General features: G+C 29.6%; 1 protein-coding gene across 1 annotated transcript; it reads right to left on the bottom strand.

Moving 5' to 3' along the window:
• Window positions 1–4,794: 4,794 nt before the first annotated feature.
• On the bottom strand, window positions 4,795–12,900 carry LOC105363562 (ATP-binding cassette sub-family G member 4). The gene is made up of 10 exons (XM_011501294.1): window positions 12,737–12,900; window positions 10,756–11,093; window positions 9,473–9,646; window positions 9,174–9,384; window positions 8,350–8,567; window positions 7,531–7,699; window positions 6,673–6,773; window positions 6,432–6,587; window positions 6,045–6,163; window positions 4,795–5,795 (listed from the first exon to the last, which is right to left on the bottom strand). Exons 1-10 carry the CDS (start codon window positions 12,885–12,887, stop codon window positions 5,570–5,572), a joined length of 1,863 nt encoding a protein of 620 aa, XP_011499596.1. The 5' UTR covers window positions 12,888–12,900; the 3' UTR covers window positions 4,795–5,569.
• Window positions 12,901–21,356: the final 8,456 nt, after the last annotated feature.

Below are 21,356 nucleotides of genomic sequence, written 5' to 3'. Positions count from 1 at the left end.
GCGTAGTAGTGAAATTATTTCACACACACACACACACGCACACACACACACCAGCACGCACGCACGCACGCACGCACGCACGCACGCACGCACACACGCACACAAACAAAAAAACACACACACATATATATATATATATATATATATATATATATATATTTTTCTGAATATTTTTAAAACTAATGAGATATATGTGTAAGGAGGTGCTAGAGGGCGGAAGATTAGCGAAAATTCGTTGACTCATTTAATATATGCGATTTTTTCAAAATAATTATTTAAATCGTCGATATTAGGTATAATTAATGAAACGAAAGAAATTTATTTACCACAAGACCTATTAATTCGACTAAAAGTCTATTTTTCAGCAATTATAGGCGTAGTTCATTGATATATAAAATTTTTAATCATTCCTTTCGAATTAAAGTGCCGTACGTCCTTTTTCTGTTATAATAAGCACTGTTTGTTGTTTTGTTGTTCTCGTGCTCGTACAGTCGATGCCTAATTAAACGGAAATTACGTGATTTATAACTAGTACTTACAAAGTTTATCGAAGCATTATAGTTTCCTTGAAATATTCATATCTATTTTGCACAATAAATAAAGTTGAAACGCTTGAGTCATAACTAAAGTTTTTCAATACTCGTTTAAATTAAAATTCAATAACTTTAAGAAACACTAGTCGCAGATTATTTATGCAAATGCAAATTCGAAGCTCAAGTAAAATTTAATTGATTCACAAGAGAAAAATGGAAAAAGAAGAAAAATTATAAGTATTATATTATCGATAGGTCAACTTCGTAAACTAATCGTCGACAGAAATGATTAATTATACATGCAAACGTGTTTTTTCTCTCTATAATACTATTAAATCTTTTTTCAAAATATTCCATCTCGATGTAATATTTTCATAAGATATAACCATGTCAATTTTAAATAGAATTTATTATTATTCGTTAGCTTTCATTGCGCTCAAGCAGAGATAATAGGAGCTTTCACTTGAGAAATGCCGTTGCCATTAGTTTGAAACTGAGAGAGTGTCGGTAAAAAAATTTTCTACAAACATCAATAAACAGAAATGCATTATTTTTCATTGTACAGGATCGTATAAGTATGATCTCATTCGACATTGAATGTTTACGCGCGAGAGTTTTTTTTTAATTGAATTTTTTTTCGTTTTTTTTTTTTTTTTTTTTTTTTCATTATTAATTAACGTAATAATGACCTTACTGTTTACTACGGTTTAAACTGTCAATGATAAATGGAAAAAAGTAATGAACATCGATGATAAAATTTAGCGTATGCATCGTTATTTTCATCTTTTTTTTTTATCGGAACTGATTATGAATTTTCCGTGAAGCGCAAATAAGTCAATTCTATTTTTTATTTATTGTATGTAAAATGATTATGAGCTTTGTCTCACCGACAAGTCAATTAAATTAAATGAAATGAGTTTACGAAATGAATACATGTATATACATGTATATGCATACTAGCATACAGTGCATACTAGCTGAGATAAGAAATACATGTAAAAATATACAATTTTATGATAGTAAACATATTATTATTAAATATACTGTTGTTACTTTGTTTCCTTTGACTGTATAGATCAATTGTTATAATATTTATATACGTACGATATTCTTTTATTAATCAGTTTTTCTATTTGAAAATTTAATAAATAGCATTATTACTGTGTTTTGACTTTCTCGACAAAACAAAAAAAAAAAAAAAAAAAAAAAAAAAAAAAAAACAAAAAAAAAATCAGTATCAAAAATGATATTGATATATCCTCAGTCGATTTTACGATATCTTTTTTGCATTTCTATTGTATATGACACTTTAATTAATTGGTTAAAAAAATTTTGTATATGTACTCTGTCGGAATATAAATTTTTTAAATATTATATACGAAATGCAATGCTATCTTAATTATTAATACCTAAATATTCCTCAAAGCATTATTCATAATAATATTTCCTTTGTTTTATATTTTCGATTAGCGATAAAAATTGTCTTAATATTTTAAAATACAATCGAGCGTGTCAGGGAGAAATGTGTTACTACCATTTATTAGTAGCACATTAATCAGAAATACGCTAATAATGCTGATGCAAGCAATGTATGAATGAGCACATTGTATAAGATGATAAATGTGACGTTGTTTATACTCTTTACAAGTGATTAGTTACAATTTAACTTTGTTAATTTACTCAGAGTCTCTCTGCCTAGTACTTGTTTTATTAATTATGTATGCAATTCAAAGATATTTCTGAAAATCTGCTACTTCTTACAGTATATCAAATGAATTAAAAACGTTGGATTGTCAAATATTAAATTTTCTAACGTCGTATTAGTCTAGTTATAATTATCAAATTATATTTAGTATGCTAATTGTCTTGATTGCTGTGTGCATCGTCATCGACAGGAATTTTGTTTTCATCGTTCGAGCAACGATGCGCCCCTGACACTATTGGAAAGTTGCGTCACCTCGATACGATGGAACGTATGGCAATTTACGGTTCCTATTCCTTCCAATAATCGTAACTCAACTAAAATAAGCAAATGTATTTTTATAAGAATTTTACCGAAATGTTAAGCACTTTTTGACTTGGCTTCGTGAATTCAGGCAAAATAAATTACATCCACCAGCGTAATTTTTAATATCTTTTCCTTGTCATTAAGAAAAAAACAAATAACAAAGCTTTTTTCCTACGGTAGTCTACAATAACTAGATTACTTTACTAGATGAATAGAATTAAATCAGCATAAGTTATATTCGTTAGGTCATCATTTTCACTATTTTATTCGTATCCACGGATGATATATTTTAATAACTATACGAATATTTCCTATTCGCTCTTCATTAAACGCTACCAAAATCTCAAAGTTTTTCATAATTATATTTGTACTATAATTCAACTACTATCAAATAATCTTTCTAGATTATATATTTAGTTTATATAGTGATAGTGAGTGTTGCACATCGAATCCTCAATGGAATGTTGGCTTAATTAACCAAATTTAAATATTAAAATAATAATAAAAATTGCTATTTTTATATATAATAAAGTAAATTTAAACAATTAATCGTTGTAAGATGAAAGCATTTATTCAGCAATGACTATAGCGATATAATACAGATTTTTAATAAATTTGCCACACATTTATACGCGTATCACAGACTTTTGTTAAATTTTTAAATACAATACAAAGACAATAATTGACCTGATAATGCAACTTTTAATTCAAAATTTTAACAAAAAGTATTAAGATTCAAAAACTCTTAAATCATTAAAATCGATATATCAAAGTACTTTTCATGTGCTGAAGTTTTTCATAGGCATAAATAGTTTTAATATGTGCAGGCAGAGTGTTACGTAAAAGCATATATTTATAAAAAAAAAAATCATTCACAGCGAATTATTTATAGTGAAATAAACAAATCAAGTGAATTAAACATTAATTAATTTACCGTTTTCATAAATTTTTTTTATGTAATACTTTGTATGAAGTTATAATCGCAAATTGATGCCTTTGCAGATATATAGGTGACAAAGGTAAAAAAAAAAAAAAAAAAAAAAAAAAAAAAAACAAACGATAATTTTTATATTAAAACACGTTTAAGAAGTAGAATAAATTTTGGTAAATTAGAATAAATAAAAATAATTATACATATTTTATAAAGTAATCCTTGGTATAAGCTATCGTTATAGAATGAAAATGTTTGCATATGAAACTTGAATTAAATAAAATAATGATAATATCGAAGAGACGAAAATAATAAGCTACAATAGCGTGTAACTTTTAATAATATTTCCTATTTATATTTACAAATTTTTTTTATTTCTAAAAATTTTATACTTAATTATTTTAACTCATTTTTTTTTTTTTTGCCCACAAATTTATACATATCCATTTTAGTTTATATCGCTGAAACTAAATGACAAGCATGTTTTTTGAGAATGTTGATTAAGCAATAAAGAATAAATTACATTTTGTTAAATTAATGTTAAATTTCAATGGAAGTATTAGATAATAGAAAAAATCTACCAAAGTAACGATTGGATGAAGGATATACAAAATTTACATTGAGTTATAATAAATATTGTGTGCGTTGATGTCAAAATCAATATAATATTTACTATAGCACACTGCTGATATTTATAAATATCTGCATTTTATATAAAAAAATTTATAATACAAGATATATATGTATTAATACTCGATTACTGCTACTCTTTTATATTATGTATGAAAAAATAGAATAAAAATTTTTATTTCATCGTATTTTCAAGCTCTACGATGATCTATGGATGCTTGCTTATTTTAATGTTGATCATTATTTTGATTTAGGTAATGCTTTTTTACATATGTATTGCTTGGCAATGAACTGAAAATTTGTCCGTATTATAAAGAATTTGTTGTCTATTGTCTGATTACCTATTACATTATGGATCATTTTTATTACATTTACATAAATAAATAGTCACATTTACATAAATAATGTTAATGATTTCAAAATTTTCTTTAAACTACTTTTTTTCTGTCTTTCTTTTTCTTTTTTTCTATTTCACTAATACACATGTTTGTTACTAATTTATGTTATGCTAATATACACGTATGACATTCATATACATATTTAATTCATATACATATATAGCATGTTTGTCATATGAAAAAGGATATAAATAGTTTCTTGTAAGCTTATAATAATTATAGAATATATATAAATATCATACAGATATTATTAAGTCTCAATGAAAATTTATTTTAAAAGCTCTCATATTGTTTTCAAAAATTTTAATAAACATTATAAATAGCCCAGATCAAAATTACTATTATCTAAGAGGTTTATTTTTACCTCCGGCATATAATTATTTTCGTTCATTCGTTAGTTTAAATGTCGTTAGATAGAGATGAACTTAATTTTATATTATTAATTATTATGTAATTATGAGAATATGAAGATGTACTGTGGTGAAAGTTCTGAATAAAAGTGCTTTCTTCAAGTATTCGTTCTAGAATAAGACAATGGGAATAAATTAAAAATTTATTAGAAATAACTTTTACAAAATTAATGAGAATTATTGATTATCGTTAACTATAGATTGAATATATCATTGCTCGATTTTCCCATCCAATGTCATTGATATTTTAAAGGACGATATTCGTTAAAGTACACGCGTTTTCAATAACAAAGGACAAGTATAATCTCGTATAAAATAAATGTATAAAACTCTCAAACTCCAAGTATTCCAATACACATTGATTTAATTAGCGTCGAATATATATTGTCTGTCGAGCGTCAATTTCTTGAAGCAGAGCCGAGCCTGTACATTAAACAAAGACAGAATTTTCATTCCCAAAACCGCATGCTGAAATCTTAGCCATTGAGTGCGATTTTCACTAGCGCAACGACCATTTCCCAATGGGCCACTCCCTCTCTCTTTTCTTCGATTTCGTCAATGTGATGGTCAATCGAAAAGCACAGGCTCCAACTATGCAAATAATTGCAAATTACATGGATGAAAGTGAGAGACCAAGGATTAGGCCCCGCTTTCCTCGGTTACGTTCGAAAAACATAGAGCTTCCAGCGCAATACGCCGTAAATGAGCGAGTGAAGGATGACGATCCAGCTGACAAGGGCAAAGACTGTCGTAGCAAAGGGCACCGAGGGCATGTTAAACTCCTCGAGGATACGACTTGGTAATCGCAGGGGGCAGAAGTCCGTGTGACATGGGATCTTCTCCCGGTTTACGTACACAGCCTGCATGATGCCTTCGAACGCATACCTAAAACGCATCGGTGTAATGTTTAATTCGTTAATGTTTAAGGCGATGATTCTTTGGAATCAATGGTGGCAAAATTTTTGTCCAATGGGTGGGCTTTGGTCGTCGTGAGCTTTAAATTCACGTAAATTACAATATGTACGTCGATGAGGATAGATTTGAAAGATTGAGTTTTTTTCTTTGTTGCTTTGTTTTGTTTTGCTTTTAAGATGGGTATTACTGGGAATTAAGAAATACTGGAGCATTACTTACCGAAAATAGCTTATAAAACTGAGGAACTGCAGAAAGAATGGAATCTCTTTGAGCTTGAGAAAGAATCCGGCAAAGAGAAACATGGGAATGTTAAAGGCTGGGACTAAGAACATGCCGATCTATAAAAGATAATAAATGTATTGGTAATCAAATATCTATCGCATGGATTTTCTTTAATATCCATAATGAATATCGCATAGTAATATTAAAAATTCAGAATCCATAAACTTCGTTATCGCGAGCAATATAAATTGAAAAATGAAAAATGTGGGCGGTTGGAGGTGGGGAGAAAGCAATTATAATTTTACAAACGGGGTCATTTTAATTCTGAGCAATGTGATATTTTACGTATTGAAAGGGGCGAGAGAGAAAATTGAAGGACATTACGTGTGTGTTGAATGCGGCTCCGGTGACGATGCCGAAGGATTGCGCCATGATGGTAAATAGCGTGCAGATCAGCCAAACTTGAGCAAATCTCATGAGCTCGAGGGGTTGACCGGTCATGTAATAGGCGATCGCCAGGAATCCCGTCGGGCAAGCTATCTAACGTAGAGAGGAGAGAATTATTAAATTAATATGCGCGCGAGCAAACTCTCTTTATAAATAAAAGCAAGCTTTTCTGTAATACTTGTATTGGCAGGTCGGCAAGGACTTTCGTTATGTAGTAGGCCTCGAGGGAGTACCAGTTGTTTGTGTTTTCACGGAGAAAAACCGTCGCTTCTGGTGGAACTGCGTGAAAATCGCAAATTCGTTACCTCATTACTTTGATAAATTCCAAAGCAATGAATCGTACATTTTTACAATCGAGAGATTATTTTTATTTTTATTTTTATTTTTTGTTTTTGTTTGGCTTTATTGATAATCTATCGTCTTTGCTCGATAAAAGTGAGGAAGGTAAGGTAATTTGGAATATATATTCATACGCGATGCATCTGTTCGAGCATTTATTTCAAGCACATAACGTGCGTGTAAAGAACGAAAAATCACGTGATAATAGCCATTGCGATGTACATTTAAATTAAAGTTAATGAATAAAAATAAGTTATTGAAATATTGTCTGTCTCTCTGTTTTACGCATAAATTCGTTAATCAGTGAATTTATAAATATAGACGTTGTTTTACTTTGAATTTAATTCGATACCAACTTTAATATTTCATTGTTAATCTTGATGATCCGTACGATTCTTTTATATTTTCATGTAAATGTTTCATGTACCTAACGATCGTTTATACTCTTAAATAAGTATCGAGTCTTAAACGCCACCGCAAATGCAACCGAATAAGAGTGCAACGTGCAACTGTGCAGCGTGCAGTTAAAAAGGGAAGTTTTTTTGCTTGAAAATATTTAGTGATAACGTTGTGAAGTGGATTAGCGATAAAAGGTAAAGTAAGAGGTGGAAGGTATTCTCGTTTTGTATGGATAATTCGTATGGCCGTTTGGGGGTTAGTATCGGTATTAGAGTTAACAATAAAAATTCAATATTACACATTTGCACGGATGGCATTGAGTTTGCGAAGAAGAGAAATACAGCGAAGAAGAATAGGCAAGCAACGTTGCTGTATACTGTACTGGCATCGTGACCAAACTTGTAAAAAACTATTCCCAAAAGAATGGCGACGACAAAGTGCGCTGAAAGCCTTAAGTTGGTCATAGTCTGGAAAAGAAAGATAAGATAGATAGATAAAGAGAGATAGCTTGTAATAGCACGAGAAATAACGAGAGATTCTTTCATATGCGATCCGAATGAAATGCTAACGAGTCCTTTTCATTACTTTACAATTTTAGAAATTAATTTTTGCCTTTAAAGAAACGTGTTATTTATTATTGCTTAGACGGGCAATGGAAATTGCCACTGCATTCCAATGGATTTCGATGGAACGCGTTTCACTTTTCAAACAATACTCAAACACTGAAAATTTTTAAGACAAGACAGTCGATAATGGTGAATTACAGGTAAGATCCTTCGTCGTATTATATTTGTTCGAGTATCGCGAGAAGCTATTAGCGCATAAGTAATCAGTCAATTGACTTTACGCAAGAACGATATAAGCCTTTGATAAAAGTTTGTCACTTGACTTTGGAATTGAGCATTAAAAACAATTGGCATGGTCATTCCATGTCCGTTAGCTATCATCTACACAACTATCTTTCTTCTTCTTTTACTTCAAAAAAAAAAAAAAAAAAAAAAAAAAAAAAAAAAAAAAAAAAAAAAAAAAAAAGTCTATAAACGCGTGTACATTTTAGAAATATAAATGAGACAATTTTTAGCGGAGAGGGGAAAAAGTGGTGGATTGTTAATCGTACGTTGTCACGTGAAATGCAGAGAAAAGCTCGCCGGAGGAGAATCTTCTGCTGGGTCCAATGGGAGACGGCGTAGCGCTTCGAGGCACCGGAGTCGCCGTGGAAGCTGGAGGTCGAGGAGCGGCTCAGGTACTTGGCGCTCACGTTGGCCTCGTCCATCGAGTCTTTGCTGCACAGGAGCTCGTAATTGCCACCTCGCTGACCTGTCACCACCTCCAGCACTGAATAGCGCCATACAAATTAGTTTTTTTTTTTTTTTTTATTATTTTTAACGCTTCCATGTTGGGAATGACGTTTCACAGGAAGCTTATTTAAACACATTTAAAACATTTTCACAGCGGCTTACTCTATTCGCGCTTAAATCTGTATTTTATTCCTGTTATCGAGGCTCCTCTACTCAATATAAATAAATCGCTATTTTCTCAATAAAATAATATGTCAAAAGATTTATGAATGAAGTACAGGACACGAGGAATATTTTACCGGATGGCATTTCTAATGTAAAGTGTACTTATGCGTGTCAAAAATTAATCTGGAAAATATCGACTTTTGCTATGATTTTCAAAGGATTAGCGACAGGTTACTGCTGGAATTATTTGAATCGGACGTAAAACTTATTTGAAATAAACGGATACTAATAAATGAAAAAAAAAAAAAATTTATACGAAGCTCTTTAAAGTATGTTTGCGTTTCGATCACTAATAAAGAGTATGAAATGTAAAAAAAAAAAAAAAGAAGAAAAAACGTCTCGAGCGCGAATGAATGAGGACGATGGAGGGAAGGTCCATAAATTTCTCTCGACGGCTCATCGTCCGAGCCTCGCTTACCAAACTCGGCGAGGTTGTAGAAAGGCGGACATGCGTAGCCGGCGTTCTTGAAGTGATCGAGGAGACTGTCGCGGGGACCGCAGTAGCGGCTTCTCCCTTGGCTTAACACGAGGATGTCGTCGAAGCGACATGTTATGTGGCTACTTGGCTGGTGAACCGCGCAGACGACGGTGCAGCCGGTGCGCGCCATCGAGCCCAGGAGTCCGATCACCTGATTAATAACCGGTCGAGCATTATTAGTCCGATCGCTTAAATAGAAAGTTCTTTATTGCAAATTGTATTTTGTATTTTATAGGCACCTGATTGGAGGAGGCACTGTCGAGGCCACTGGTCGGCTCGTCGAGGAGCATCACCGAGGGACTCGTTATCATCTCCACGGCTATCGAAAGTCGCTTCTTCTCACCTCCGCTCAAGTTACTTGTCAGCGTGTCCATGCAGTCCTGGAGGCCCAATCTAGTCGCTACGTCGTTCATCTAGGATATCAATAGCACAACTTTTAGACGAACTTTTAACTTTATTATCACTTGTTTAACAAAGCTCTATTTTCTCGCTATTTAGTTTTTATTCTCGTCATTTATTTATTGCCAGTTAGAGATTCGTTGAAATTGTTTGGCCGATGAGCTTTCAAGCAATTCGTCAAGTACAGGAAGTTTTGGTCCTATGCATCTTGTGTATTTCGTACACATTTTGCACTTTGATTATTGAACTTTTGCTATAAATTCTTGTATTAAAATTCTCGTGAGCTGTTCAAATTGCGTGAATTTCAATTGAAATGTTTTTTTTTTTTTTTTTTTTAACAAGAATTGGATCGAAAACTTTCAATTGCCTTTCTTTCTATCCATAGTTTTTTTTCTGCTTTCATTGATTCAAACGATTCTTTATAGCCTTTTATAAAGAGAAAAAGCAATTTAGTAAAGTATCCTTCGAGTTCATATTATTGCTATTATTGATCCTTTAAATATCATTATTATGTGATTTTTTCAGTCATATTTTAATATTACATTACGTTCAATACTATAAATTTTAAAAAATTGACGCGTTCTTGAGCATATTAATTAGCCTATTAGATATTCAACATTATAGTTATATTTCTAATTTTTTGCAAAACAATCATCGCTTTACAAAGCTCAATTCATTAATTCAGAGTGCAAATTTCATTCGACTTCACGTAAAATTAAAGATCTTTTTTTTCCTCGGAATAATTAATTAAATAATTTAATATATATATATATATATATATATATATAATGATAGATTCTGTCTCCATTTAATAAAGTTTTTCAAGCTTTTCAAATATTATATTACATGCCATTATTTTTTGCTTGTAACTTGTACATTTTCATTTTGTTTATAACTAATTAAAGCATTGATTTATCAAAACAAACTTTAAAGCTTAAGATGAAATTATCTTAAAGCATAGTCGCTCGACGAAGTATAATTTTCACTTCATTTTCTTAATAATTGATTAAGCGTTTCTCATAGTTGGCCATTGACGGTCGTGGGCGTGGTTTAATAGGAAAGCGAAAAACTTTGGAGGAAAGTGGGATGGGAGCTCGGATTCAAGAGAGCCAAGTGTGCATACAACGAATTTCCTGGTGCCTGGGTCGTAAGATTTCCCGGGCAGCTTGAGAGTCGCCGCGACGTGTATCGTCTCTCTGGTGGTGAGGAAGGGCATGAGTGCAAACTCTTGGGGGATATAGCAGACGCTCAGTCGACGAAGAATCTCCGGACGTTCGCAGCAACTGACTCCATTCAGGCGTAGACCACCAAGTTGAACCTTCTTGCGGGAACTCCTGGCCCCGCGGCTCGCCAGGATGTCCAGTAACGTCGTTTTCCCGGCTCCGGAGGGCCCGAGGATCGCCGTGAGCCGGCCCGAACGGAACTCTCCCGTTACACCGCATAAAATCTCCTTGCATTTGCCTGTGTACACAAGGACATAAGCCTCTTACTAGTTTTGTTTTGTTTTTTTTCTGCGTTGAGAGCATTGGTGATTATGAGGGCCAAACATTGACAATATTCGTCTATGATAATTATGACAGAATTGATAAGGATGGTGAGATTAGACAGAGAAGATTATTTATCAGAATTTACTACAAATTCATGCGATAGTACTAAATTTATTATGTCCGTACTAAATCGTGCAATGTCAGCAATATAATAGTGAAAACTGACAAAATTCGTATAGAGTCAATATTATAATTATTAAGGTATAAGATAAAACTATTAAATATCTCATGAAAGAGATTACTTGTAATTTATTTAAATAAGTTTATGTAGAATACTATAGAGAGTAATTGATCGATAGATATTATATATGATAAATCTGCTTATTAATTTACTTATTAGAATACTATAGAGAGTAATTGATCGATAGATATTATATATGATAAATCTGCTTATTAATTTACTTGCCTAATTCTCCTTGCCTTATTCATGCATTGAAGTAAAGATAAAATAGTTAATCGAAAAAAAATTATAACAAATTATAATTCAAAGTGATAGCATGTGGAGCAACGCTTAATACATTGGCATTTAGTGATCTATGTACGTAAAATCTATTTAATGTATCAAATTCTATACTTTGCCAGAAAGAAGATCAAATTGATAAAAAAAAAAAAATGTAAATCAACTTTACTTGGTATATGGTATTTAATAGTGAATTCTAACCGTCTTTCCATCACTTTCTATATAATTTAAAATACTTTGCTTTAATTCTCATTAAAACACATTAATCTTTATGAACGCATTTGATAGAGAAGGTTCGATAAAATATATACATTATCACGTATACGAATAAGAATAAATAATTTGGAGTAAAATTTGTATTAAATGATTATATTAAATAATTCTATTAAATTAATTTAGAATTTATTAAAAAGCTCGATATTTTTTATCTTGTTCAACGTTTCATTAAAGTATAAAATAACTCATTTAAGAAGTTATTAACAAGAGAATTCACGTCCAATACCGATGTTTTTGAAAAATCGTATAATCTTTTGAAATTTCTTATAACTTTAATCGATCATTTCAATGATCTCAATGTGTTTCCATCATCACATACTATTAAAAAAAAAAAAAAAAAAAAAAAAAAAACGCCCATACCAATTCAATAATAATAATACATTACTCAGGAAAAACATTTTTTTTTATTTAACATTATAATTCGAATAATGAGTAATGATTATTCTGATTTTCTATATTTTTTTTTTTTTAGTTTTTTTTTCTACTTATAAAGCTGTTTTGAAAATAGTACTCACTCATTTATGAATATATAACGTATGTACTTATAATTTTCAATTATTAATCTATACAAAAAGCAATACGATATAGCATAAAATAAGCCAAATTTTAGAGAATATTCTACGAGTAAAAAACAAAAATAAATTTTTGTATAATTTAACGTTTGTAATATATACAAATATATATGAGCTCTCACGCATGTGTATATACAATAATATATATGTATATATATATTCCGTTGGCATTTAATGTCGGCTCTTGCCGTTATTACACGGTCGTGAGAGACGAAAAGACGAGGCGAAATATTGGAAAGTGAGAATTACCTTTCTTTTGCGGAACTGATATACAGATATCGGAGAACTGAACGTCGACTTGACGCGGCGTATTGCCGACGGTAACGATGATTCCTGTATCTTTGCGATCGTTGGATCTCAGTGGCATCGTCGCCTCGATATCTTCCGACTCTTTTTCCATTGTTTCTCAATGGTTTTCTGTAAATTTTAATTCAATTTAATGTAGCAATGGTATAATTAAAAAATGTACATCTTAAGTATGTTTATGAAATATAATATTTACAACGTTGAAATGAAATTATGAAAAATATTTAAACAAAAAAAAAAAAAGAGAGAAAAAAGAGAGAAAAATAAAAATGATTTTTAACACATTTTAGATGAACAAGACATTTAGATATGAGAACAAATAATCATATTATGATCACTATCATAGGATTATTATTATCATAATATACTTTCAACTAAAGGAAAATTTAATACATAAAAAATTATTGAAATAAAACGTAAAATACACTCTTCTTCAATAATATAATAATGTAAAATTGCTAGCACTATTTAGAATTTTTTTAACTTTTCCCAATAATAAATATGTAATGCATATTCAACAATCTAATTAAAATTGAAAATTAATGGAACTATAAAGTGAAAAATATATAATTATTTAAATAAAATTTATCGAACAATTTTTTAAAAATTATGTTTAATAAATCATTATTATAGTATTTATATATAATATTATCATTATATAAATATAATATTATAAATTTTCATTAAAACATAAAAATGTTTAACTTATAAGAACTAATTTAATTTATAAACTCGAAGATAGCAAAATCAAAATAAAATACAAGTCAAATGAATATAATAAATAATGTAATAAATACAAAATAAAAGTAAGTTCATATTTATTTTAATAATTATTATATTATTTCATCAAACTGTCAAAGAAAATATTCAATATTCAGAAAATATTCAGAGTACGAATGATTATTTATAATTAACTTGCGTCTTTAATTGTTACATACACTGTTTTTTCTATTAAAAATTCTATTAAAATTATTTTCATAAGCTATTTTGAACAATATTTTACATAAATTCATTTTTAAAATGTGTATTTTGTTTTTTAAAAATTTTTCCAATGATAAAAGTAATTATTTGTTCTCTAAAAAAGTAAAAAATCTCTGACTATGATTAATGTTTTCATTACGTCTATGGATGATATGATTTAATTTAATTAATATTAATAAATTATCATTAAACTTTTTATTTCGTTCATGAGAAAATTACACAAAACCTTATATGTTATCAATAAGTACATTTCATTTTGTAAATTTAATTTTACAAAAAAATTATTAAAAATGAAAGTTAATATTTTTATTCCCTAATTTGCAATAATAATTAGAAGAGAGATAATTAAAGATATTGACTCGAGTGAAATAATTATTTACTTTGTGGAATTACATAGAATTATTTAAAATTACTTTTGAAGTATTTTGAAGAATTGACTGTTGGAAATTATTAGCAAAAATTTACTTGTATTTCTCTTCTTGTTTCATTTATAGAAATATTGTACGTTTGTTGTACTTTGTTCGAATATTTGAAATTATAATTTTACGCAATTTAACAGCCTTAGCATTGTAATTTTATTGTTTGAAAAAAGAAATTCAATAATAAAATACGTTATTAACTTTTAATGTTGTTTTAAAATTATTTGAAACATAACTGTTTCCAAATCATATTGAAATATCAGTAATTTTCTAATTAGAAATTCTCTCCAACGAATTTAATGAATTTATTAATCATAAAGAACGTTAAAGTGGTAAAGTCGTTAAAATGTATTTAATCGGAAATAGGAGCAGTTTGAAAATATTTAAGAGGAAAATGTCAGATGTGTTAAAAGAAAGGCAATGAAAGTGTGGATGAAAATGGAGTGAGGAACGATAATGAGCGCACTCGGTGGAGTTTCATTAGACGTCGTTTAACGTAACTTACCCTTGAAATTTGAATAAAGCACAACTATGTTCTGGCGCACTGGTTTTACAAAATTGTCAACTACCTCACTGAAAAAAGTCTTGCACATGTTTTGGAGAAATTTTTTTTAAAAAATTACGTGATTTGGACAATGGCGTGCGCCGCGAGGCGTTTATCATTAATGTCAGATTATTTTACTCCGCGAACATTCCTCCGTCAGACAGCGCGCGCACAAGGAAAATATTTTATCAAATAACAAAATAAAAATACTGGTGAACCCAATTAGAATGCCGATAGTGGCATCTCACTGCCGATATCTCGAGCAGAAGACCTTTCGCTGCAATTTATGTCTCGCAATTAAAATACATTTTCGTCGGCGATGTAGCCGTTATTATTTCCTCGATCGAATTATTTTCAAAATTCCCGTCACGCTTCTGCTCCCGTGAAAACGTACTTAAAGCCTCGTTAATTCGCGCGTCGAGCAAATTATCGTATGCATTTCGCTTTTATGTTTCATTAAGAGGCCGCTCGTCTATCACCCGCGGTGAAAGCAAGCACTCCTGTAACCACATCCATCCATAAGCAACTCCAAATTACCTTATGGGGAGCACCTCTTAGCTATGTTGGAGAGTCGCGGATAAAGATGGACATTGGTCGATGCCTGGCCCCGGGATTCCGTGAGGACGAGTCGTTCACGAGTACTCGACAACTGGAGCGCGGCTGTAACTCGCGCGACTTCCACCGGTTTCTCCCCACCTACGATGAAAGGATGCCAGGGGGGTCATTGCCAGGAAAGGAGCGTGAGTGCAAAGGGGCGGAGAATTACGAACGGGCCCCAGGCCTCGCCGATCTCGTATTCTTACGTCGATAATGCAGCCGTGAGAAATCCCAATCATCGCGTTTGCCTTTGATTTTGCGAATTTCTCAATGCTGGCTTCCGCTATGCTACCGAGATTAATTTTCACCACTGACGATTTCACTATTGAACATCGAGCCTTGTTGTTGGCTTAGATCAAATATACCCATAACTATACCCGATTCCCACTCTATCGTAGGTGTTAGGCTACACAAAGATTCCACACCTCGATACCTTATCTTCCACAGTTGAATTTACAGGCCATTAGTTACTTTGTCCATTACTGGTTACGGCGTATGGCCGCTCTTGGCATTCATTTCTTATTCGACGTTGGTAATGAACTTTTAGCCTCTCGCACTTTACTTTTAATGGGATAAATTTATCAACGACACGAGGTGCTAAAGATAACTTTAAAAGGGAATTATGAAATCTCTTCCCCTTGTTAATATCGAATGCTAGTGCAGAAATAACGGCGCGATAAAACTAAACAACTTTATCGTTAATTAGTTAAATAAGGCAAAAGTAGAGTGACAACTGAATGGAATGTAATCGTGTAACTTTCGAATGCCATAAATCTACGAGCATTTTCGAATTATAATACATTCTATATCTGATTAAATCTTTGTCATGAGAACTTTTCTGTCTTATTACATACCATGTGTTGCAACGTTTGTTTATAATCACATTTTACCACTTATTATCGTTAAATTTTTATCAACTTTTCAGTTTTTAACAATTAATTATATCGATAATTGTTCATATTCTCAACATTTATTTGCGTATTGTTCAATCCTACATAGTCACACTTGCGCGTGTCTTTATGTCCGATAATATGCATTATATGTATAAAAAAAAAAAAAAAAAAAAAAAAAAAAAAAAAAAAAAAAAAAAAAAAAAAAAAAAACCGTAAAATAAAGATATTTGGAAGAAAGTATAAATAAAAAGATATCGATGGAAGGGCAATGAATTATCTGAAAGCAAAGAGGGCTTTTCAAACATTTTAAACAACTTTTAAACACATATTATCATTTAAATTAAATATAACGAACTAATTTCATACAATTTTTATAGACGATATCTACCATATGAAAAACATTGATAATAATGTAGAAAAAAAATTACTTTACCAATTCATTGAATTCATCATAGAATTGATGTTGATCATAGAAATTCATCAACTAACAACTATATATAACAATTTATAATCATCCGAACTTTAAAACAAATATTGTATCGATTGTATCTATAAAATTTATTACTCAAAATACAGTCTCATAAGCCAATAATACCGAATGATAGTTCACAAATTACATTCACTTAAACTCTTTTACAGATTTCATAACCCATGATAAAATAGAAATGCCATTTAATCAAACTATCATAAAAATAAACAAGATTCTCATATCAGAGTAATACATATTATCTCTGATATTTATATTTATTTTCTAATATATTAAAATGATATATAGCATTTATACATTTCTTTCTAATACTTAACATTATTACTTCGTAAAATCTCAATTATGAATTATGGATTATCTTAATAAACTACTGTTAAATTCAATATAAAAACATTAATATAATAACTATTGATAAGTAATTCATTCTCGGTGTATTGCCACATCAATGTTTTCTCTAATTTAAATATTTTCACGTGTAATTTAAATATTTAACATTTTTATAAGTCGCATTATAGATCTGAATTTCTTATATTACAAATTATCGTTCAAAATTAATAATTAAGGAAATGTTAATTTCAAGCTATTAAATATATAATTTTACTTGTTTTATAATAAATAAAATCTGCTATATATTTTAAATTTTTAACAATCACAACACAAGCACAAATAAAAAATATTATTTCATATTTTATTATCTAAATCTAATATATAACATAATTATAAAGTGCGTGTCTTTCCGATTGAAAATTCTTCTCCCATTCTCTTTTTCTTTAAGATGATAACATTGTGAATTCCAAATAGATTTTATCTAATTGCTACAATGTAATATACGAATGTAGTATATAGTAAATAGTATATAGTAATATACAGATTTTATGAATTAAATAAATTTTTTATTGTGATTTTTTATAATCGAATTAAAATTAAAAAAAAATAAAATAAAATCCAAATGAGTATTTCAATATTAATTATAAAATTGTAAATTTTCACTTATTAATCTTAATTTGCGCAATTCGTATTATACTTATCGAAAAATTTCCATTAATGAGATCATAGGATACTTTTCCCACAAAAATCCCTTTTTTATTCTATCTTCTAAAAACATGAAAGTACGTAAAAAGATTTTTTCTATATTTTTTTCATTTATTAGCCCATTTTATTTAGCAATTAAATAAATGTGGCTTACGTAACTAATCTATAAATGCTTGATTGCATACGTACAAAATCATAAAATGATTTAATTTCCAATACTATTTTCCTATCTTGTTAAAATGTGTTATCGATCTAATAATTTTCAATCAAGTAGAAGATTGCAATATATTAGACATATTAAAAACATAAAATCAATGTTTATATTTATAATGCCTAGTTTTGATAAATTCCAGGATAAAAGTCTCATTTGTAATAAATGTTAATAAGAAAAAAAATATTTACCTCTAAACGTTTATTTAAAAATACTAATTGGTGACGGTAATGTAAAAAATAAATTTTTTTTTTATTTATTTATTTTTTTTTTTTTTTCGTTAAAAACTTAACTCAACCCTTTAAAATATGAAAATAAAGATTTTCTTATTACTATATATGTAAAAGAAATCCAAAATTCGTCCTTATAATTGACAATAAAAACGATATTTAGTATGGATTAAAGTAATTAAGCTCCCACAACTAATCCTATATAATTTTCGACATATTATTGCCATCATTTTTATTAATAAACAGCAGAACTAAAGTTTTGTCACTCTCGCTAATGATATAAACAATCCTCTGATAGTTATAAAAATAATTAATTTTATTCGACAGCATTTTTCGTCAGACTTATTGATCTTTCAAACAACGATGAGTAAAATTCCCTATGAATAATTAATATAATTTAAATAAATCAATACAATAAGATGAAATGAAGGAAAATTAAGGAATATAATTGAAGATTAAAACAGTTATGAGTAAACGTGTACGTAAGAGTAGACATGACTATTAACGTGTTATTCCATTTGATTAGCGAGAAATTATCGTTATATGTGCTAATCATGCTGTATGTTTAATATTCAACATATTTATACAATATTCGATCGGGTATGTTTGTAAAAGGAGCGTCATCATTAAAAACAATTCAATTGAGAATGAAAGCATTAGTTATGATATTATCATAATATTAGTATTATCACATCAGCAGTGGTTGTAATACGATTACATAGCATTAATATTTATAAGCGTGCAAATGAAATTTATGAAATTGTAAAATTTATTAAATAATATTTGCCTTAGAAGTAAAGTGTAAATCTATTAATTTTTAATGTATTGTTTAAAGGTCGAAAGTTAATAAGTAGATTCTCGTCAATAGAATATTATTCACTCTGGTAAATAAATCGTTCGCTGGCTATCCTATAATTATTTTAAGTGTTAAAGGAATAAAAGATTTTCGACTGCCAATAAATGTACAATTATTTTATATTCTTTTAATAGTCAAACTGAAAATTGATATAAATTTTGTCGTTTCTTAACAATTAGATTGTCCGAATTTTTTTTATAATTCTTAATGGCTATTGTAACTACATAATAATAAGCTTTCTATGCATTTCACGAGGCAATTTATTACTTTTTTTTTTTATATATTCAAATTCATATTACTATTCTACGTAGATCTGTCGATTTACAAACATGTTTGTAAATTTAATATTAATTGTCAGCACAGTAGCTTTATCATATGATAACTGCTACAAACATGTCACTGTACGTTCAATCTAAAGCATCACTTGTTGCCTCTCTTACGAAATTCTTTAGTAATTCATTTGAAATGCATCGATAATCTGCTCTTTATATTTTATATTCTCCATAGAATCTTGTTACAGCACTCGCACAACTTAATTAATGCAAAAGAAGCTGACACTTGAATTGAAATTAATAATAAAACATTGAACTTTTAAACATTTGGACCGAACATCTCCTATTATTGCTAAAATTTATAGAATATATTCAAAAATGCTTATTATATTTTTCTTCTAATTGTACATGAACATTAAATAAATGTAACATTACCATGATACACAAATAGAGTAATTGAATAAAAGTCGAACGTTAAGATTTTTATAAAATGTATAAGAAGGACAGTAACGAGTTAATATGAAATAAGCAATTCATGGATTAAGTAGGCCATTCATTGTTCGTACTATTCACTCAGTGTTCGTATTCTTTTTATTATTGTAAAATAAATATTTTATCCGCTTCTTGCTCGTTTACAAGACATTACCTAAGAGATATTAGAAAAATTTTATAACTCAAACAAAACAGATGTTTACAATTGCATAATATTTATATAATTAACGCTCATAAAATTGTACAATTCCAAATTTGGTGAATCCTGATTATAGCGCCTTTTTCTCAACATTATCATGACGTAAATCTAGTTTTCTAATAACAGCGTAAAGGAACTTGTATTGGAAAAAAGAGAAATACTTATAGAAGACTATCGAGATGATTTTCGAGAAAATTCCAAGTTAATTATAAGTTATTATATAAAATAATTACCCATATTATAATTGCCGATTATCGAAAATACAATCGGTGTCGCAGTAGATATTTGATTACGACGATACGAACACGACGATAATCACTTAATACGTATTATAAATTTATACAATCCTCGCATTACAAAAAAAAAAAAAAAAAAAAAAAAAAAAAAAAAAAAACACACCAATAGTTACTATCGTTATGGACAAGGTAACAATCCATTCTAATATGAAAAAATAAAATCAACGATTTTCGAAACAATCTGATTCGCTTTCAGGAATTCCGTTGGATATGTGCGAAGCTCGACAAAACTCCCGACAATATACTGGTAAAAAGACGAGTCTTTTGCATTTAAAGACAAACAATAATGAAAACAATAATAAACGACAAAAAAGAAAATATCCAAATTCCAAAACCGACACCTCGTCTAAGTTGAAAGTAAGAGCAACGATTGCAAATGCTTTTATCAGAAAATATTGATATAATGAGGCAGGCGAGCTAAAACATCCCATAACAATAAAAAGGAATGTTGTAAAGCTACTGAGGCAAAAATCCTAATTGAGCATCTTGAAATATTAAGTATGGAGAAATTATATGAAAATATTCACAGTGATTGATTAACCGGTTGAGAGGAGAGGAATTATTAGATGATGTGTTGCGATCATGGAACAATACGAACAATACGAACAATACGAACAATACGACAAGCATTTACTTGTGCCATCGTGTTCCTCTTATATCAATACGTTGATTAAAAATTAAAATTATAATTGCAAGTATACATTCTCGTACAGTATGCATGGGAGCTACAGAGGATGAATCACGTGCCATACCACGGCACCGTTGCACCTACGTGAATGTCACCTTCGCTCGGCAAAACCCTTTAAAATAAAGACAATTGATCGTAATTGCGGCAAAGCGCGTCTCAACGCGTACACGCTATTATATTATTTTCAATAAAGATATTGTGAATGCAATTTATAATTTCTTATTTTATTATTAATTAATGGCACTTACTTACTTACTATTGACTAAAAAAGCCACTAACGCAGTATTTACAATTGTGTGTGTATGTATGCGTGCGTTGTTGTCGCGTACTTTCATCTCCTCTTTAGCATATTATTACTTGCCAACT

The sequence above is a fragment of the Ceratosolen solmsi genome, unplaced genomic scaffold, assembly GCF_000503995.2.
Source record: "Ceratosolen solmsi marchali unplaced genomic scaffold, CerSol_1.0 scaffold3, whole genome shotgun sequence".
Lineage (NCBI taxonomy): Eukaryota > Metazoa > Arthropoda > Insecta > Hymenoptera > Agaonidae > Ceratosolen > Ceratosolen solmsi.
This window is presented reverse-complemented; position numbering and strand designations above follow the sequence as displayed.

Bases quoted from the DNA above. Each gene is read 5' to 3' on its own strand.
- LOC105363562 (XM_011501294.1), bottom strand. From the start codon at position 12,887: ATGGAAAAAGAGTCGGAAGATATCGAGGCGACGATGCCACTGAGATCC. The intron at 8,568-9,173 runs GTAAGCGAGGCT...GGCGCTATTCAG, and splicing joins CTACAACCTCGCCGAGTTTG to TGCTGGAGGTGGTGACAGGT. The intron at 7,700-8,349 runs GTACGATTAACA...TTTCTTTTCCAG, and splicing joins TCTGCATTTCACGTGACAAC to ACTATGACCAACTTAAGGCT.